General features: G+C 47.6%; 12 protein-coding genes across 14 annotated transcripts; 7 read left to right on the top strand and 5 right to left on the bottom strand.

Moving 5' to 3' along the window:
• Positions 1 to 176: 176 nt before the first annotated feature.
• Positions 177 to 1,445, top strand: FOIG_09226 (uncharacterized protein). The gene is made up of 6 exons (XM_031209426.1): positions 177 to 301; positions 356 to 829; positions 876 to 933; positions 988 to 1,040; positions 1,094 to 1,216; positions 1,267 to 1,445. Exons 1-6 carry the CDS (start codon positions 234 to 236, stop codon positions 1,325 to 1,327), a joined length of 837 nt encoding a protein of 278 aa, XP_031060513.1. The 5' UTR covers positions 177 to 233; the 3' UTR covers positions 1,328 to 1,445.
• A 363-nt stretch (positions 1,446 to 1,808) lies between these two features.
• FOIG_09227 (uncharacterized protein) lies at positions 1,809 to 4,352 on the top strand. 3 transcript variants are annotated; one of them, XM_031209427.1, is made up of 6 exons: positions 1,809 to 1,952; positions 2,007 to 2,537; positions 2,585 to 3,021; positions 3,077 to 3,336; positions 3,389 to 3,745; positions 3,798 to 4,352. In XM_031209427.1, the coding sequence occupies exons 1-6, from the start codon at positions 1,819 to 1,821 to the stop codon at positions 4,260 to 4,262; spliced, it is 2,184 nt and encodes a 727-aa protein (XP_031060514.1). In that variant the 5' UTR covers positions 1,809 to 1,818; the 3' UTR covers positions 4,263 to 4,352. The 3 variants fall into 3 exon arrangements, with proteins under 3 accessions (XP_031060514.1, XP_031060516.1, XP_031060515.1); XM_031209429.1 differs by having other exon boundaries at positions 3,077 to 3,329; positions 3,521 to 3,745; positions 3,798 to 4,332; XM_031209428.1 differs by having other exon boundaries at positions 3,389 to 4,352.
• Positions 4,353 to 4,558: 206 nt separating this feature from the next.
• Positions 4,559 to 5,551, top strand: FOIG_09228 (uncharacterized protein). Its single transcript, XM_031209430.1, has one exon. It carries the CDS (start codon positions 4,582 to 4,584, stop codon positions 5,416 to 5,418), a length of 837 nt encoding a protein of 278 aa, XP_031060517.1. The 5' UTR covers positions 4,559 to 4,581; the 3' UTR covers positions 5,419 to 5,551.
• FOIG_09229 (uncharacterized protein) lies at positions 5,350 to 7,101 on the bottom strand. Its single transcript, XM_031209431.1, has one exon. The coding sequence runs from the start codon at positions 7,075 to 7,077 to the stop codon at positions 5,446 to 5,448; it is 1,632 nt and encodes a 543-aa protein (XP_031060518.1). The 5' UTR covers positions 7,078 to 7,101; the 3' UTR covers positions 5,350 to 5,445.
• A 643-nt stretch (positions 7,102 to 7,744) lies between these two features.
• Positions 7,745 to 8,269, bottom strand: FOIG_09230 (uncharacterized protein; the record flags this gene model as incomplete). Its single annotated transcript, XM_031209432.1, has 2 exons — positions 7,745 to 8,185; positions 8,255 to 8,269. 2 exons carry the CDS (start codon positions 8,267 to 8,269, stop codon positions 7,745 to 7,747), a joined length of 456 nt encoding a protein of 151 aa, XP_031060519.1.
• An 802-nt stretch (positions 8,270 to 9,071) lies between these two features.
• Positions 9,072 to 10,749, top strand: FOIG_09231 (xylan 1,4-beta-xylosidase; the record flags this gene model as incomplete). The annotated part of the gene is made up of 1 exon (XM_031209433.1): positions 9,072 to 10,749. Exon 1 carries the CDS (start codon positions 9,151 to 9,153, stop codon positions 10,747 to 10,749), a length of 1,599 nt encoding a protein of 532 aa, XP_031060520.1. The 5' UTR covers positions 9,072 to 9,150.
• A 503-nt stretch (positions 10,750 to 11,252) lies between these two features.
• FOIG_09232 (uncharacterized protein) lies at positions 11,253 to 12,167 on the top strand. Its single transcript, XM_031209434.1, has one exon. The coding sequence runs from the start codon at positions 11,422 to 11,424 to the stop codon at positions 11,704 to 11,706; it is 285 nt and encodes a 94-aa protein (XP_031060521.1). The 5' UTR covers positions 11,253 to 11,421; the 3' UTR covers positions 11,707 to 12,167.
• Positions 12,168 to 12,236: 69 nt separating this feature from the next.
• FOIG_09233 (uncharacterized protein) lies at positions 12,237 to 14,265 on the top strand. The gene is made up of 2 exons (XM_031209435.1): positions 12,237 to 12,598; positions 12,652 to 14,265. Exons 1-2 carry the CDS (start codon positions 12,482 to 12,484, stop codon positions 14,086 to 14,088), a joined length of 1,554 nt encoding a protein of 517 aa, XP_031060522.1. The 5' UTR covers positions 12,237 to 12,481; the 3' UTR covers positions 14,089 to 14,265.
• A 689-nt stretch (positions 14,266 to 14,954) lies between these two features.
• On the bottom strand, positions 14,955 to 15,334 carry FOIG_09234 (uncharacterized protein; the record flags this gene model as incomplete). The annotated part of the gene is made up of 1 exon (XM_031209436.1): positions 14,955 to 15,334. The coding sequence occupies one exon, from the start codon at positions 15,332 to 15,334 to the stop codon at positions 15,074 to 15,076; it is 261 nt and encodes an 86-aa protein (XP_031060523.1). The 3' UTR covers positions 14,955 to 15,073.
• Positions 15,335 to 15,652: 318 nt separating this feature from the next.
• On the bottom strand, positions 15,653 to 16,050 carry FOIG_09235 (uncharacterized protein; the record flags this gene model as incomplete). Its single annotated transcript, XM_031209437.1, has 1 exon — positions 15,653 to 16,050. Exon 1 carries the CDS (start codon positions 15,899 to 15,901, stop codon positions 15,653 to 15,655), a length of 249 nt encoding a protein of 82 aa, XP_031060524.1. The 5' UTR covers positions 15,902 to 16,050.
• A 294-nt stretch (positions 16,051 to 16,344) lies between these two features.
• On the top strand, positions 16,345 to 17,632 carry FOIG_09236 (uncharacterized protein; the record flags this gene model as incomplete). Its single annotated transcript, XM_031209438.1, has 3 exons — positions 16,345 to 17,111; positions 17,163 to 17,504; positions 17,555 to 17,632. Exons 1-3 carry the CDS (start codon positions 16,536 to 16,538, stop codon positions 17,630 to 17,632), a joined length of 996 nt encoding a protein of 331 aa, XP_031060525.1. The 5' UTR covers positions 16,345 to 16,535.
• A 314-nt stretch (positions 17,633 to 17,946) lies between these two features.
• On the bottom strand, positions 17,947 to 18,540 carry FOIG_09237 (uncharacterized protein; the record flags this gene model as incomplete). The annotated part of the gene is made up of 1 exon (XM_031209439.1): positions 17,947 to 18,540. The coding sequence occupies exon 1, from the start codon at positions 18,370 to 18,372 to the stop codon at positions 17,947 to 17,949; it is 426 nt and encodes a 141-aa protein (XP_031060526.1). The 5' UTR covers positions 18,373 to 18,540.
• Positions 18,541 to 19,493: the final 953 nt, after the last annotated feature.

Here is a 19,493-nt window from a genome sequence, read left to right on the forward strand (position 1 = left end):
CTCCATGGGGACCCCATGTTTGCGGGGAAAGGTTTAGTTACTCTTTCTCCAGGATTCATTCAGAAGCTAATTTCAATTGCCGTCGGTGTTTGAAAAAGGAGTTGCCGATGGTAAATGGCTTCGGAATAGCGGCAAAGCTAAGTTTTAGCTTCTCGCCCTTTATAAGATGAGCAAGTAAAGTCAATAACCAACACTTGCATGATTCGCATAAACAAGTTTGGAACCATACAAGGATGACGCTTCGATTGCAGACGATAGACAATAACCTCAAAGGCCGATTGGCTTTGGTGACGGGTTCAAGGTGAGTTTGCCATTTTGTTCGAGGTGTATTGTCAGCCAAACTAACGATTTGTAGTGGCGGAATAGGTTCCGCTGTTGCGAGAGCTTTTGCTGCTCAAGGTTGTGACGTTGGTCTGCATTATTCTTCCAGTAAAGAAAAGGCAGACAAACTTGCACAAGAGCTGAGTGAGACATATCCATCTCAGCTGTTTGTGCCTGTGCATGCAGACCTTTCACAAAGAGAGTCAACAAGAGCTTTGGTTTCGAGCTTATTGAGCCAAGATGTTGTATCCTCCAAGCACAAGGCAGTATCTATTCTGGTTGCAAATGCTGGTCTGGGAAGACGGATCCGCGATGTTGCGGAGATTGGAGAGGATGATTGGGATGAGATGATGGAGGTTAACAGTCGAAGCCAGTTTGTCGTCACCAAAGCTTGTCTTGCTGGTATGAGACAGCAAGGCTGGGGACGAATTATACTGGTTGGAAGTATTGCTGCTCGTGGAAGTGGGCTGAATGGATGCCATTATGCTGCTTCAAAGGGTGCTCTGACGTGAGTAACATGGGAATTCTTGTGTGATCACGCTGACAAGCCATAGTTCAATGGGGCAGAACTTGGCCACTTTGTTGGCGCCCGAAGGCGTTACAGTGAACATCGTAAGTTCTTTGATGTATCTATCAGAATCCTGTGGAAACTGACGGTTTGTGTAGGTCTCGCCAGCTATGATTGGCTCCACGGGCATGATTCCGCCGCCCATCTCAGAGTAAGATTCTGTGACTATCTCAATATCGTAAATTGGCTAATATTTGGTTGTAGAACCTGGAATAAAGGGTGTGATTTGGAACAGCTGAAAAAGACTGACCCCGGTCTCGCCATTGCTGCATCTATTCCAGTTCACCGTCTCGGCTCACCTGATGAGGTTTGCGAGGCGATCATCATGTAAGTCCCGTTGAACGCGAGGGTCTTCGCTTGTCTAATACATGTTATAGGTTGGCAAGGAATGGTTACATGACCGGACAAGATATCCTTTTGAGTGGCGGCTTGAAATAGATCACTATGCTCTGATCTCACAGGCAACTGGATCAACTGTAAAATTAGCTACAAATTAGAATAGATATTTCTTACAGTGTAACTCCTATAGATTAAAATCAAGACATTTAGGCTGCAAGTTTATCTTCTTATTCCCGACCCCTTAATATCAGGTGGTTTAAAACTGGGGCAAGACGAAGATTCACAAATTATTTCCTTGGCCGACCCATTCCCCCGGAGTAGGTCGCGCTCTAGCGTGATACGATTCAAAGACCGGGGTTTTCAGCTTCAATAGCCATCACCAATAATTCTCAGCTTCCATGTCATCTTCTAGAATCTAGACCCCCTAGTCACGTTCTGTAGCGGAATATTCCGTCCTAGCTCAGTATCTTCAAGTCCTGTGACATTGGTACATGTCCATAGCTCAAAGCTTAACCCAAGCCATACCAATCTAGGCCCCCTAGACCGATGTCGTCGTATGATTAGTTAACCAAGACCCTCATCATATTCAAATGCCGCGTTCCCCTCTCCTCTCGGTGTTTGAAAACCCTCCACGCATGATGACACCACCGACGGGACCAGAGACCGAGAAGAGGGTTTCGAGAGCCTGCGTGAGCTGCAGATCTCGTAAGACCCGATGTGACCTGTAAGTCATGGCAATTGCCGCCACTGGCTAAGAAATCAATTGACGTGTGAGAAGTGACTCTAGTGGCGTGCCTGGAGACCCTCCGTGTCGGCGATGCATCGAGAAGAATCAAGAATGTATCCTCGCTACGTCTCGACGGGGTGGTCGCCGTATCAAGGGCCAGCGTCTTGGTTATTCTAGGTCAACAAATGATTCTCATCAAGCATCGCCAAGCAGACCAATCAACCGAATGAATCCAGTGCCAGCACAGGAACCCCGTGAACCAGACCAACAAAGTGAATGGTTGTCATCAAACCTTGGGTCACCTCTAGACCAACAATCCGAGGATGATGAAGAGCCTACAGGTGATGCGGTGCGGCTCAAGGGCCACTTCACGTCGTCGGATCTTTTGAATCCGTCTGATGCTTTGGATTTGCTGGCTCATGTGGCTGATATGGAACCCGAGGGACATGCGCAAACGCAAGATGCAGAAGGCGATCCCGAAAATTCGACAAGGATGGCAAACACATCCCAGGGTGTTTGTGACTATCCACCTGTTACCTCTGGAGCATTGACGCTTTCTGAGGCAGCCTTTCTGATCGAACAGTATGTTATACGCACACATATTTCTGATGCAGGCTAACCTGGGAAAGCTACCATGACAACTTTCACATCTTCTTCCCCATCGCTTACAGCGCCGCCTTCGACTCCAGCCGTATCCTAGAACTCATCGAGCACGAACCATATCTCATCACAGCAATCCTCACCGTCGCCACAAAAGATGATCCCTCGTGGTCCAGGGCCCACAATGCCTGTGCGAGACACATGGAGACTCAAATCTCCAAGCTGATATACACCGGCTCTACTACGGTCGGCGCGGTCGAAGCATTGTTGATACTGGCTGAATGGGCGCCACAGCCACTCGAGGAGAACCTCATGATTGGATGTGGCAAAGAGGACCAGGGATCGTGGATGCTGGTTGGTGTTGCTATTCGTCTTGCATACCTGCAGAACCTTGAGCAAACTGGTCTTGTGCAGAGAGTTGAAGGTGCGCCGGATCATCTCAGTAGAAAAAGGATAGCTTGGGCTGGTTAGTAACTTCATCTCCGCCATGTGGCGCTCTTCAGTGACTGACGGGAAGACAGCTTGCTATATGAGCGATCGTCAAGTTTCGATACGACTCGGAAAAGGATTCTGGTCTCGTGGACCAGGTCCATCCGTGAACCTTCGAGCGGCTGACTTTCCATATCTCCAAACACAAAAGCTGGGTAACGATAACCTCGCTCTACTATTTCAAGCACATCTTGAAATCACTCAGCTGTTCAGTAACGCACATGATATTCTATACTCATCAACAAGTCATAGAGAGCAGTTATACATAGGAGGAGAGTATGTGAGGTACATTGTAAGCAAATGCTTCTCTGACATTTCATGGAGCCATATAGCTAACTCTATAGGATGACTTCTCCTCAGTCCTCCGCAGATGGAAACTCTCCTGGGGTGGCCTCAGCTTCATCCCCCGCGTCAAAGCATCTCTTATGTTATCATATGATTTTCTTCGTCTATATATCAACGCATTTGCTTTCCAGGCAAACCTAAATCGCATTGTTCGGCGATCAAAGAAGAGGCCCTCTGGTCCCTTGTTCTCGGAACTTGCCGCTGCCCCAGATGCAAGGTTCATTTACGAGTCTATCGATGCAGCAAATTCTATCTTATGTACTCTCAACAGCTTCATAGATCCCACCGAAGCATTCAAGTATATGCCGCTCAAGTTTTATCTTTACGTTATCTATGCAGCAGTATTTCTCTTCAAGGTAAGCATCTCTTCAATTCATTCGGGAACAAGTCTGATACGGTGGCCTACAGGCTATCTTTGCCGGAGCTATCAAACCATCAGAAGCACGAGGCGTGCGTCGTGCCATCTACGAAACCATCTCACGTCTACAGAAAACTTCAAATAATCAACAGGGTCTCGGTCAGCGCTACGCTAGGTCTCTTAGGCTTCTCTGGTTGAAGATGCTCGGAAAGTCGAGATCACGGAACCCCGAAGTTGAAGGACGATCAGACTCTTTGGCTCTGGCCAGTCACGGAGCTTTGCAGTCACAAGCTGAATCAAGCGAAGGACATATGAACTCTGATCCATTTAATAGCTTCTCGTGGAAAGATCTTCATTCATTGGGGGAGTTTATATCAAATGATGGGACCTCACTTTTCAATGATAATTTCATCATAAGCCCCGAACAGGACTCGGTACAGGGGGCTGAAGGTCCAGAACATTTCAGCGGGAACTTTTATTCTGGCTCGCTGGGTGAGATCGATATAATATTCTGATAGACTATCCACGAGCATACAGATTCTAGGGAATATAATCAAAAGTTTTGTGGCATGGTTAACTTTGCAGCCTACATCATTGGGTTCACATCTCACATAACCAGCGGGAAATCTCTCCTATTCTCGCTCTTCTCGCGTTGTTCGGCTTATTGCGTGGCAAGAAGTCCTAGTGCTTATTCCATCTGCTGTCATGACCCCACTGAAGACTCTTTCAACCCCTCAACCTCATAGAGCCATTCTTGGTATAAGAAGGCTTACATTGTCAGCTTACGGTGACCTCGAATTATATCTCGATAGCTCAACAAACCAAACTTTCAAAATGGCGACATCCCAAAGCAAAGACCTCCCCTCTTCCTCATACTTTTCTGCGTTCGCAGCAAATTATCTTCAACAAACCGGAAGAAGCACATACCGTGTCCTTGACTTGGCCTTCGATAGCATCCAAGCCACAAGGCCTATAACCAAGGGCTCGGTGGTTCATGATAATGCAGCCGGTCCCGGAATAGCAGCCTTAGTTCTTGTTGACAGACTCGCGGCTGATGATGTCCCTCAGATTCTGGTGACTGATAATGTACCTCCAATGGTCCAAGCCGCCAAAGATTCTTTTACTTCGTTTCCACAGATCGAAGCGAAGGTTCTTGACTCTCAGAATCTAGAGGGAATTCCCGATGAGCACTTCACACACAGTATCCTCAACTTCAGTGTTTACACCCTGGCTGACCCCGCCAAAGGCGTCAAGGAGATCTACCGTACGCTCCAGCCTGATGGTCTAGCCGCCATCTCATGCTGGAAACGTTTTGGAGTCGGTAAACTCATTCACGCTGCGCAAGCTCTCGTCCGACCAGACCTTCCACCATTGAAAATACCTCATCCTGAATTCTTTGAACCAGGTGTTCTGGAAAAGACGACGATCGAAGCTGGGTTTGACTCATCCAAGTTTAAACTTGTGGAGGATAGTATTATCGTTAGCGGACCTGAACTGGAAGATGGACTGAAGAAGTTTATGCTGGGAGATCTGATGCGTCCTGCTCGAGCGGGATATACTAATGAGGAGGAGGAGAGATGGCCAGAGGCTGTTGATGAGGTACTCAAGAAGGAAGTTGAAAGTTATGGAGGGATCAAATTTGAGAGCTGGGTTCTTCTAGCTCAGAAGTAGAGGGACCAGGTTTTGAGCTACCTGACTTTAGTTTTTGAGAATTATCTGATCATGAAGAGCTATCATAGCCACCATTTCGCCATCACGAATATGATAGGTCGACTGAGGATATATTTTGACCATTCCTGATCGAATACCATTTTCCCAAAGAGTGTTAGGCCGATATAAATCATTCTTCTCCTTCAGGATGGCAAGATGAGATTTGATGCCTTCTATATCATCCTTCCTGACTATCCACCCAATAGTCAACGGAGACGAACCCTTTAGATTTGGCTTGCATTGAAACGCAAGTCTCGCATAGAACAAATCATCTTTAGAGGGGAGGAAGGTAAATGATTCAGAGTCCCAGCTCTTAGACCCTGAGGCTTCGAGGACTGTCAATGACATCGACTCCATAGCACAACCCAGAACAACCGTAGAAGGTTTATTTCTGCCATATAGTGGAGAATTGTGGCGGATGAGATGCTGAACATAAATATGTGTTGGCTTGATCGAAAGCGTACGTGTCGTTTCAACCTCACGAACCAATTGTTCACCAGTGTTGATTCGAGCGTATTGGCCGCAACTATCTAGCCGTCCAAGCTTGATGCCATACCATATATCTTTCCGTGGATTTGACTGGTGGGTGATATCCAAAATGGCATAGAACTCATCAGATCCCGGATCATGCTCCACCAAGCGAACCTGTAAGTGCAAGCCCTTATTGGTCATTTCATATGGTATGTCAACTTGCTTTGGCAATATACCACGGCAGTGGTCGCTGTCAAAGTTCCACGGTGAAGGAGCAAGAAGACCGCTGAATGTCGGCGCTGGCGAAGTCGGTTCCGAGCGCCATGCGAACAGCGTATGGTCTGGCTGTTTTTTTATGATCTCCTCTTGCAGTCGTATAAAGGCATGCTTGCCTTCGCCGTAGAGGAGGGGCATATGAACGTCAAAGATTCCCAGTAAACAGTATGCCTGGTCTTCTATGCGAGTTGTTCGTCGCCTTGCTGCCCATGACATTCTCGTAGCAGCTGAGAAGGATCCTAGATCGCCGATGTAAAGGACCTTCCTGGGTATCCCAGTGATCTGGGCAACTTGACTCGCCAGACTCATTCCCTCAAGCTCTTGAGGATCTCCTTCTTCGTCGGCAGTCGTATCCATACGAAAGAAACCATTAACTAGATGTTCTCTGTAACGGCTCTTTGATATCTCTCCGATCATGGTCCAGTTTGCATCGAAGAACTGGCGAACTCGAGGAGCCAAGAGCTCTTGTAATGTCCAACCCCGTGTAAACCACCTTGCTTCTCCAAGAGACTGATCAACTTGACCCAAACCTTCTTCGTGGACCACGTCTTCTAGATATATATAGCAGACGGCCGAGTTTCGATACCAAGAGAACATGGAGTTGATAGCTTCTGAGAGTTCTGCGCTGCTGGACTTGTCAATGCAGCAGGTATCGACCCAGCAATAGTCGAGACCATCTTTTTGAGCTTGCTTCGCACATAATTCGATCTTCTTGTAACCTTTTTTGAGCTTCACGTCGGATGAGTTGGTGAGCATCTCTTGAAAAAGGACCTCCTCACTGGTGTGACCCCACGTATGTGATAGGATTGCATATTCGGGAATATTGCTATAGAAGTCTTCGAGCTGCAAGGTCGAAGCGTTGATAAGATACATGATAATAAATATACTATTCAAGTTGGAAAGGGCAATAATGGAGGAAGAAAATGAGGGGAGTCAGCTTGAGGAGATGGATTCCATAAATAGCCGCATGGTTGCAGGGGCTAACTAATAACTATACATCTCATTGGACAGTGGAACCAAGTTCTAGGTGAGGTTAACACAGCCTCAATTGATAATGGTTACGGTATTTAATAGTCTCATGCTGCAAGGTATTGACTGGCTAGTCAAGTTTAACACTTCACCAAGTTTCAATGGACAGTCAGTGATGTAGATAAAAGATGGTTCATGATATTAAGACACCAAGCCTAAGATTTAACCACAACTTAGATGATAATGAGATCGAGGTGGTTTCCGTTCCACAAGAAAGTAAATCCTACTATTGACGTTGAGTCAACTCTGAGCAGTTCTGAGTTGAGGCTACTAGCCCTTCAATGACGAAATCAAGCCCTGCCATTAACGGCGGAGCTCCAATAGCCGCTAGACTGAGGAGGAGTTGCTTCGATTTTGACCTTGCGATCATAAAGCTGGCAATCTTGTCGGAAGATTCCGTGGAGGACCATAGTACACCAAGGCTTGGACGTACAAAGCTTGACGCAAGCCTCCATCAAGACAGTAGAGTGAAATTCGCGCTGGCCAGCAGGGTCATGGACTGTATTCTCTGTTAGCCATGTTGCTGTATATGATAATGGGGTCGTTTATCTGCTTGGCTGGCAGCAAGCTGATCCTTGCTGGAAGCCAGCTCGGCCTTCAAAGCGGTCTCTCTCTCGGGACAGGCCTCTTTCTCTTCATCACAGGTCATAGCAAATGGGTCTTCCTCATCCTCATCCTCCTTGAAGGGATCTTCTTCGTCTACCTGAGTCTTGACCATGTAGTGGGTATCAGCGTTAGCCTTCTCGGTGCCACCCTCTCTACCGACGACACATTTCTTGGTAGGAGGGTGATAGGTGGAAGTAGCACCAGCATCTCTAGCGAGAGCGGCACACCCCGCGGGAGAGTTGATACCAGTGTGGCTCTCGCCAATTCGCAGCCAGTTACATTGGTACTCGACAATGTAATCAGGATTGATCGTCTCACGAGTTCCTGGGACACATGTCGTCTGGGCCTAGCAATGGCGTCGGAAATCGGTTTGATGAGCCGTCCCGATCCGCTACCAGCCTGATCATAGGCTGACAAGCGTCCGCGGCATTCCATTTGTCTCAGTGCGCAGTATGTCTCAGTTATGTACAGCATATCAACAAAATAACAACTAATACAGATATTTAGCCTCAGCCAACTACATTCAGGGACGTGAGCCCAGCCTTGATACTGACGCACTTTCTGTCTCAGTGCAGCTACGACGAACCGACAATATCTACCGCTTTCAATCTGAAAATTTCCCGTAACCAAGGTTATACTTGGGATAGGACTCTGGATCAACATGAGGGGGGCTCCGGGTGACTTGATTGGTAGTTTCTGGCATGACATCTTGGTCATGGTGAGCATTAAGTCGCAGGAGAAATGTGGACAAACCACAGGTGGTTGTGCCTTGACTGGACTGACTAATTGTTTCCTGTCGCTGTCTTTGTTTTCGATTTCCTTTCATTTGAGGTACATGCTTCGTAACTTCAAGCGATACTCCGCGATGAATATATGCCATAAGGTATACAAGGCTAAGGTCGATGGCATCTGACTCTTTCCAAAGATGGAGAGAATATAGAATAATTGCAGCGAGGTTTTTAATTTATTTTGATCTGGATTTGTCTTCCAAAAGGCGTCATCAGTAGAGATTAATTAACATTTCACGAAATCGTGCTTATTACAAGATCTCGCACAATTCTTAGCGTACAGCTTAGGAGCGATACTCCGCGAGAGTGTGGAGATGGTCTGATGGATCTACAATCACGCCCATATATCTTGGGCCTGATGATCAATCAGACTCCTCAGGTTAAACTTCTCGCTGTTGGACTACTGATAGAGAGGGATGATCGTACATGCGGGGTCAAGGTATAAATTCTTGTATCAGTCAAACCGCCTTCGCTCTAGGCTTTTGAACTGTTTTTGAATTTCAAAGTCTGCAAAGTTACCAAGATGCCTTCAATTCGTAATCCTATCCTGCCTGGATTCAATCCAGATCCTTCGATAATCAGAGTTGACAATGATTATTATATCGCCACGTCGACGTTTGAATGGTTTCCCGGCGTGCAAATTCATCATTCCACTGATCTTGCAAACTGGAAACTTATCACTCGTCCTTTGGATCGTAAAGGTCTTTTGGATATGAGAGGAGATCCAGACAGTGGCGGAATCTGGGCACCTTGTCTGTCACACGACGGTCAGAAGTTTTGGCTTGTGTATACTGATGTTAAGAGAAAGGACGGAACATTCTGGGACTTGAAGAACTATATCACTTCCTCTGAGTCCATCTATGGTCCTTGGACAGACCCCATTCATGCCAACTCTTCAGGTATCGATCCTTCACTATTCCATGACGATGACGGTAGAAAGTGGTTCGTCAATCAGAGAAGAGACCACCGTTTTCCGAACAGAGACCATTTCTGTGGCATTATGCTGCAGGAGTTTGACCCAGAAGCTGGGAAGCTTACTGGTCCGCAGAAGAAGATCTTTGATGGGACTGAGATTGGTATAACGGAGGGGCCACACATTTATAAACGGAACGGGTGGTATTATCTTCTCACAGCCGAAGGTGGAACTTCATACGATCACTCATGCACTCTTGCTCGATCTCGAAGTATCTGGGGTCCTTACGAGCTGCACCCGGACAAGTACATTCTCTCTTCAAGAGGGTCTCCATCAGCGGAGCTTCAACGCGCAGGGCATGGTGATCTTGTTGAGACACCAGACGGAAGAACATATCTGGTTCATCTTCTCAGTCGACCGATAACACAGAATCGCCGCAGTGTTCTTGGACGGGAGGCAGCCATTCAGGAAGCATTTTGGAAAGACGATGACTGGCTGTATGTCAAGAATGGACCGGTTCCTTCAACACTGGTTGATGTGCCTGGTACACGAAATGAAGATGAGCACTGGCGAGAGATTCGATACACTTTTGACGGTGGTTTGCCTATCGATTTTCAGTGGCTTCGCACGCCAGAGCCAGAGAAAATCTTCTCTACAAATGGAAAACTTGTTCTTTCCGGGCGTGATGCTATCGGCTCCTGGTTCGAACAAGCCCTCGTAGCTCGTCGTCAAACCCATTTCTCCTACGACGCCGAGACAGTTATCGGCTTTAAGCCTGAGAACGAACGCGAATTTGCCGGTCTCACTGCTTATTACAGCCGTTTCAACTTTTTCTATCTTCACATCACAGCTAATGAAGATGGCGAGAGACTCTTGTCCATCATGAGCTCGGAAGAATCGTGGCCTACGGGGTCACTCCAAATTCACCATCTTGATCCGATTAGTCTCCCACCAGCAGGAAAAGTCAAATTGGCGCTCACTATAAGGGAGGCAGAGTTGCAGTTCTATTACTCTACTGAAGATAAGCCACTCGAGAAGTATGGACCCGTCTTGGACGCTTCTCAACTTTCAGACGAGTGCAGTTGTGGCCCTCGAGGTTCTGGGGGTTCCTTCACTGGTGCATTTGTTGGTATGGCTTGTTCGGACCTGAACGGCAATGGCAAGTCGGCAGAGTTCGACTATTTTGTGTATCGTCCCGTAAAGGCCTGAGAAGGGGGGATTTTGTTGCTTAGCTTGAATTGAATAGTCATTGCAGGCATACTCAGAAGGTAAATCTTGGATGACGCAATTCCTGAAACTGCCGAAAGTAACCCTCATCTTGAGTTTCGTCTCCATCGATTAGTATAACCTCTAAAACTCTACACAAACTCAAGCATCAACGGATTCCTCCGCGGAGCTCCCGGACTCCGTTTCGGAGTAATTGATAGAAAGTCGGATTACCGCGGTCGAAGCCGTTTCCCAAAAGAGCCACTGTTCTCAATTGAGACCACTGCGGCGCATCTTACGCACTATCTGAAGGGTGTCAGCCTTATCGGGATTCCGCAGCACACCAATTCGATACGCGTGTTGAAGGATAAGCCTCACTCGCCCTTTGCGATTGGCGAGCTGGCGAGTGGTGAAGGGGCGGATAAGCCGGAATCGGAATATTGGGCGAGCTAAGCCACGACGAGTATCATCGAGGCTACGTAGATGATCATGCTGATCAGTCGAGACAACAACTCCAAAAATAACGAATTTGTCTTATATAAAGTCTCAGTCTTCAATCAAGAAGATGGTAATTCGAATAGATCATTCCATTGTATTCGTCACTACTACTTCGTCATTGGCATCACCGCTTCTCATCATCTCAAAATAAACCCTGCTCAAATCTGACTTTGCACCATGTCGATCGTCATGAACCATATCAAGAGCTTCCTATCAGGAAACTCAGTTACAAACTCGCCAAACCAATACTACTCGACATCTGCAAAGAACGCAAACTCCTATCAACTACAAACTACATCACACAATGATCCAACTCCTCCACCGCCATATTCAGGACCTACCTATGATCAACACACGCCAAAGCCAGTTATCCTAGAATTCCAGCGGCCGTCGCAACAAGGCTACCGGGTATCTCGGCCAGAGGGCAGGAATGGCCAGCGATTTCTATATCGTCATGATTGAAACATTCTTCTGTCACTAGAAGAAATGATACCCTACCAACTATCTTCCTATCCCCCGAGGTTCAAAGCTCTCTCTAGATTGCTTCCAGACTCTTTGCGGATATCATGCATTTATAGCGAAATACCCCGCTGTGGGTACTGCTTCAGGCACCATCATCACTGAATCGGTTGGAAGAGAGTGGGGTCCAGGGCCAACATGAAAACGGAAGGAAAAATCTGAAACTTGAAGGAATAGACAATCTCAATCTCGTTCCAGGATTGATCGGCATATAGGGTCGATGCTACAGGGTGCGGGACCCAACAAGGCTATAAATTAGAGTGTAACTGTAACGTCCAAACAGGGCTGAAGTTTCGTATCAATTGAACTCTCGTCATACTCGTCCACTTTTTCAACCGGCTGTTTTTTTCTTGGAGGGCGAATCTCTTTGACTCAGGCGCTATCATCACGTGAAATGAGACCCTGTACCTGTAACGGCTGCACTAAAAAACGCCAACGGGCGTGCTAAGGACGCCATGGCACGCTGACAAGACCGCTGCGCAGCGAATCTTGGAGCTTACATCAGATCTGAAATTGGACAAGTGGGGTATTGTACGCCATCCCCCTTACTACGTAGTGTACTATCGATTTCTCTCCCTGATCAAGTTTAACACGCAACCCCTATCTTTATCTATATTTACCTGGGGAGATCCTTACTTAACGCAATGTTTTAAGTCTCCTCTTCTGAATCTGGGTCGCTCGTTTCTTGCATCGTTCATTCGCTTCTTGTTAAAAAAAGATGGCCATCGCTGCCATGTCGGAAAAAACATCGCCATACCGCCGAACGGCGATGGTGGCTGCATGCGTGTTGGTCTTTTTTATCCTTTTTGAGACTTATTATCTTTATTCAGATGCCGTGGGTTCCGGCCTCGTCCTCATTTGCTGCCTCGTAAACTGACACTTCCGCAGTGGACACCTACACATGGGTTATCGTCCGGATCCAAATCGACCGGGGCTTCACCATCGGTCCATGCGCCCTCGAAGCCCAAGAAGAAGGTCATCAAGACGTCGCAGCTGCATTTCCTGCTGCCCGCTTCGAACCCGAATGATATGTTCTGCGCCATCGTTACCTCCGCCCTTGTTAACCGATATCCCGCTCCGTACATGGTCGGCTGGAAGGGCGAGGGCAAATACAACGCTTCCGCCGCGCATACAGCTAAGCTGTACTCGATCAAAAAGTACCTCGACGAACTTCCCCAAGGCGGCGACGATGACGACCTCGTCTTCTTCGGAGATGGATACGATGTTATGGCCCAGCTGCCCGTTGAGGTTGTGATTGAGCGCTACTTTAAGGTTGCTGCTGATGCCGACCGCCGGTTGGCTGACCGTTTTGGCATAACCGTTGAAGAAGCCCACAAACGCGGACTGAAGCAAACTTTATTTTGGGGTGCCGACAAGATGTGTTGGCCAGCCCTAAACGAGGCACAGTGCACCAAGATCCCCGGATCGCATCTCCCTCGTAATGTCTATGGTCCCAAGACTGGCGGCGGTGATGTCACATATCGCGACGCCAAGTACTTCAATTCAGGAAGTGTCATTGGACCTGTCGGAGATTTGCGCAACTTTATCAACGCTGGTATTGCCAGTTTGGAGGAGACTTTCGACCCCAACTTTAAATACAAGACGTCGGACCAGATCTACCTTGCCAGACTTTATGCGCGCCAGGAGCTCTCGCGCGCTGAGCAGATTGAGAATGAGTCCATGATGGCCAGCTTTGGCGACAACGCCACTGCTGTCGAAACGAAGAACATCACCGAGTACCATGCCGCCATCGATTTCGAGTCGGATTTCGTGCAGACTGGATGTTTCGCCCATAGGTGGATGAACAAGCTCAACTACAACAACTCGGACAACACGGCGACCATGTCCAAGGATGTCTACGACGTGGGCAAGAACTTCAAGCCTTATCGCATCCAGATGCCAACGAATGTCTACCGATCTCTCATCAAAGTCTTCAAATCTCTCCCCGCCGAGGTGGCCACAATGTCCGCCCGTGACTGGGTAGGCAGCCTAGACCTCGACACAAACGTCGCCACACGCAGCATTTTCGGTTTCTACCACGCCACATGCAGTAAGCGAAACCTCATCTCCGACTTCAAGAAGTACTGGTTCCACCCCTACGCCGTTCCCCTGCTACAGGCTGGCTTCAAAGCTACCAGGCAAGATGAGCCCATTACCGAGAAGCTCATCGACGGACGCAAGTGGGTTTACAAGACAGTATACCCTGATTCAGGAGCACCAGAGGATCAACTCGGTGGTGTCTTGACAGACTTCAAGAACGAGACATACATTTCCTTTTCGACCCTATGCGGCGATTATTTAGACATTCTTGAGCCTAGACACTAAAATATGAAATTGTAATGAGGTTGGTTAACGGAGTAAAGGTGTATTGGCATAAAGGATCAGGGCAAATTGGGATTGCCTACTGTATAACACTACACGGCTTCAATGTTTTTTTTACATCTTCAAGGAATCAGGGAAATTTGGTTAAGAATATACCACTAGTGACTTGAACAAACCTCCACAACGTATCTCGTGCCTCAACATTCGCCACATGCCTATAGGTGTGTACAATTAGTCACTCTTAAGCGCACCCGTCCTTGATTGTGGCTTTTCTTCTCACTTGGAGGTCCATCGCCGGGTGCTACTCTATATATCGCACTATTCATTTCGAAAAAGCTCATGTCAAAAGAGTTGTCTCATTACTGGAGCGGATGTCAACTTGGCCTTGTGGTCCAGCTCATCGGCAGACGTCTGTGACAGCTTGCGCTTCAGTCTGGAAGCTATGATGCAACAGCTCGATCATAAAGGTTGGCAGATATCATACCGCCTATAACATATATTCTACAGGAGACGCGGGGGTGGATACGAAACCCCCCAATAAGAGATGATGCTATTCAAGTATAGGTAACATTGTGACAGACCCATGGCCAGTGCGTTGATACAGGATCAAAAGGCTATCAAGGCGATTACATATCGGATGGCGAAATATGGCCATGGCTCAAGGGAATTGGCTTCTTGCGGGAGTAAGCAAGAGGTATGTATCGTGGAGGAAGTGAACACAGGCCAACGCTCCATGTTACCAGAGCCGCCCCGGAACGGGGAGCGGGAGTGGGGCGCGGGCGCGGGCGCGTGCGGAGCGGACAAAGGCCGCTCGAGTCTGCTCATGTCAATGTCACCCGCACTGAGGCAAGCAAAACCACGGCGCTATACTCTTAAGGCTTTGCAATTAATTAACCGATATCATTCATTTTGAGCAAATGTTCCGAATTGCGAATCTCTGGCGCGGGCTCTCTATTGTCTCCGCCCCGACCCTCATATCCGCTCTGAATCAAGAGGCGGCTTGAACCAGGTGCTCATCACCCTTCAAGACGCCCTTCTCCTGCAGATCCTTCTTCAAGTCTGTCGACGCGTCCTTGTTTGTTTCAACTACATACTTGCCCTCTTTTCTCTCGCATACCCATGTCCAAGCCCCGAATTTGTCGCAGAGAGCTTTGTAGAACTCTTCTTCATTCTCTACCAGCTCTTGAGGAATCTTGTGGGTCGTGAAGGGAAGAGTGCGGGTAAAGGTTGTTTCGTATTCGGGAGCCATGGTGATAATGTTTGTTTATAGCTTCGTGGTTTTGTCTAGGACGGTGAGGTAGTTTGTGTTAGAAGTCAGTACATATAGTCAACGCGATATTTATACTCAATTCAAGACAGACTTAATATCTCATTCTACCAAGCTCGACATATGATCAAGATGCAGTCGTTGATAGCCACCATTATCTTCACTATATGAATTAATAGTGATCAATTTCACAAACCAGGGATGTGCATACAAGCAAGATTTCCATCGTCTCAGCTGCACCGCTGGATCAAGCGATTTTATTCGAGTGAAGAAATACCCCAGTTTTCGCTATCAACAAGGCTAGTCTTGCTTTAGAACTCCCTTCTCTTGCAGATCTTTCTTCAAGTCTATCGATTTCTTATCGTTTGTTTCGACTGTGATCATGTCCTCCGTCGCGTCGTGGCGATTGACGAATTTAAAGTCCCAAGCTCCAAAAATGTCAACAACTGCTTCATCAAACTCAGTCTCATCGATCACCAGCTTCCTTGGAATGCAGTGTTTGTAAATTGGAAGATTGGTGTCATAGGGCTTTTTGTATTCGAGTTCCATGATGAGACTTCTTTTGCTGTTCGGAGGGGGATAGTTGCTCTGCCACTGAGTAGACGATATGCACCGCCATTGCGGTCCTTATTATACCTGAAATTGGCCTTCAAAGCACTGTGATCAATTGTTGCGGACTGCCATGTTCACCACTAAATCATCGAGGGCCAGAGTGACAAAGTCTATCGGCTAGATCTGTGAATACCACCGATCAGATAAACAGCACTTCACACAATCACTCACAGCTAACGCTCACGAAAAAGAATTGGAGAGTCGGGGGTTGGTTCCTCCGTCAGTCGAGGACGATAATGCACACGATAATGAGATTGAGTTTATTACGCCGGCTCCGGACCCACTCTCCGCTCAACCCGGCCTATTCCTGGAACACTCGGAGCGGTAGAGCGGACAATTATGGGGCCAAGAGCGGCATCCGCTGCCAACAACTTCAATAACGACATGACAATCGATGGCGACAGCAAGAGGCCCTGTTAATGATGAGAAAGCAGAGCTGCAGATCGTCATGAGATTGTGTATATAAGGAGGGCCTCGCTCGACTTGGACAGCACCCATCAACATCACTCAACAGCTTTCTATTCACTTTACTTTACTTTACTTAACTTAACTCTCTATAACAACTTCAACTATGTCTTCAAAGCTCATCGTTATCCTCGGGGCCACAGGCAATCAAGGTGGTTCCGTCGCTGAAGCCTTCCTCTCCGAACCAGGCTGGAAAGTCCGCGCCCTCACCCGCAACACGTCCAGCGCCAAAGCCAAAGCTTTATCCTCCAAGGGCGCTGAAGTCGTCCAAGCCGATCTCGACGACCCTTCTTCACTCAATTCAGCTTTTGGAGGTGCTCACGCCATCTTCGCTGTCAGCGACTTCTGGGGCCTCTATTATAACGAGTCCAACAGATCCAAGACTAAGCCTGGTCAGGCCCTCAATGACTGGGCCGCTCAGCATGAAGAACAGCAGCTGAAGAATGTCATTGACATTGCTGCTAAAATTCCCACGCTCGAGCGCTTTATTCTCTCGTCTCTGTCTCATTCAGAGAAGTGGTCTAAGGGTAAATATACTCGTGTCTACCACTTTGACGGTAAGGCTCGTGCGACAGAGTATGCGCAAAAGGAGCATCCTGATCTTTGGGCCAAGACAAGTGTCTACCAAGCTGGACTTTTTCTAAGCAACTTCGTTCTCTTGCCGCCAAACCAGCCTTTCAAGGTCGGTCCATGATTTATTCACAGTAAGCGAACCCAGCTAACGCATGTCTAGAATGCCGACGGAGTTGCTCAGTTTGTCTCAACTCTTGAAGTCGACACAAAGTTCCCCTACATCGCTCCTGAAGAGGATACCGGTCCCTTCGTCAAGGCACTCATCATTGATGAGCCTGCAGGCCACAACTTGATCGCCTACAGAGAGTGGCTATCCGCCAATGACATCGCTGCTGCCTTCACAAAGGCTACTGGTATCCCGTCAAAGGCCATCAAGGACGATGGTGCTATCCCCCCCGGTATTTCCGATGAGTTGTTGGGCGAGATGATTGACTGTTTTTCGTACTTTAATGAGTTTGGCTACGAGGGTCGAGATGACCCTACTGTGGTTCATCCTCGTGATGTAAGTTCACAAGCCTCTTTCCTACCAAGTAATCGCTGACCCAAGTTTAGCTTAAGTTTGCACCTAAGCTTAGCACTGCCGAGGAATACTTGAAGAAGCAGGACTGGACCAAGGTCTTTGGATCTTAAGAGCCATTCCTGAAACATATTGGCTAAATACTACAGCCATCACTACAGAAGCTGGAGTGGAGATATCAGTTACTGTGAGAATGAATGTTCTTGTCAATTATGCCACATCTCGTAGACATGAACTTGAATCGAATTATGAATACACCTTGACCTCCTCTTGTCCATCGTAGCCACCTCACATCGCTTCCTTAGAGCATGTCGCTACAATCACTCTCCACCTCCGGCCGCTTCTTGGACGATCCGCTATCTTCCTTGAGAACGAGCTCTGTCTTAGCCCGGTTTGACTCTCTGTCTTAGTATTAGCATAGAATTATTTATTCTAGAGGATAAACTAACCATGTCTTAGAGAAGCTGACTCTCGATCTTCTTGAGTCTCTAATCCTGAGATCTTCGTCACGGACATGATGCTCAGGGATTCCGGCATCTGTAAGCCAACGCTTGACGGACTCGGTAGCTTGGTTAGATGGGTTGAGGAGGGCTTTAGCAGATTCTCCAGAGAGATATTTGCCGTAATTGGGATGGTCGGGATCCGGGGCTCCATATAGAGCAGTATCAAGTGACTGGCTATCTTCAGGCTGGAGGCCAATGGAGAATTCAATGATCTGATCAGGGTCTGGTGAGTCGGACTCCTGCCAGTCGGCAGGGGTCTCATCCAGAGATTCGAGGACAATTGGGCTTGTCAAAACAGCGGCGGCACTGAGGAGAAGGCTCCATATTTCGAGGGAGTTAGTTACCAACATGGTGATAGAAATTGAGTTGTAAAGAGATGTCAATGTGAAGATTGCAGGTTTGCTTGTCACGTTGAGGCTGAGAGCTTGCTGATATGCTCCCTTATCGAAGGGAACTGGCTGTCTTTATATGGGATTTTTGCATATCATATTATGACACAAAATTAAGACATCAATCACATATCACCGCTTCGATTGTGAAGATGTAGGTGTTGGAGTTGTGGCTATTTTTCCTGTTCCCATTCTGGAGGTGGGCGCTGAAGAACAATACTCAGCCACTTCATATTGTTCGTGGCAGGTACCACCAACTAGCAGCAACACAATCCTACCCAACCGTTCCGACAGAGCGGATCCTGGTTATTACTCCTTCCTAAACAGCCCTTTAATCTCTGGAAGTATACTTGCCTTTCTTCATGCTGAATATCATTTGCCATATCGGGAAGCACGGAGCTTGAGGCGTTGACAACCCTCAGCCGTGGAACTGGTGAACCAACTATTCTAGAAGAACGGGAGAAGCCTGTACTACAGATAAACATTGAGACATTCACATACGATAGGATTTACGCTCGTAAATTTGCATCCCCTGTCAAAAGATAACGACTTCGAGCTTGGAAGTCTCGTCAGGTCGCATCGAAGGCTATGCGAATATGTGGACAAACCTTGACCTCGTGTCTTTCATTCCTTACATGAGGTGCTCACAAGCAACACACGGTGGCTGTTGCGCCTCTCCTTGCATTGCATTGCTCTGGTCAAATATTGTCCGAGCTTGACCTGTAGGTCGACTCGTTTGGTGACTTCCAGCATGAAGAAGATCATCGGTTGACCAAGGTTTCGCCTGTTGGTCCTTAGGTCCTTGATATTTGCTTGGCAAGGGGTCGGGGCGTTGCTCGTCTATATCTTGCGGGGAATGGTTGCATGCTTGCGTCAAACCCAAACCATTAGCTGAGGGCAAAGACCAATGGTGCCGCCCAAATATTGGAATGTGCTGGATGATCGCTTTTAGAGCCAACTGTGTCTCAAGCAAGGAAACCACCTGCGGGCCGCATCGGGAGTCTCCAGGCCAAACGTTTCGGGGATGCATGAAGCATAGAAGATAGTGTCCAATATCAGAAACTATTGGGAAGCTAGGCATG

Source organism: Fusarium odoratissimum (assembly GCF_000260195.1).
Source record: "Fusarium odoratissimum NRRL 54006 unplaced genomic scaffold supercont1.15, whole genome shotgun sequence".
Lineage (NCBI taxonomy): Eukaryota > Fungi > Ascomycota > Sordariomycetes > Hypocreales > Nectriaceae > Fusarium > Fusarium odoratissimum.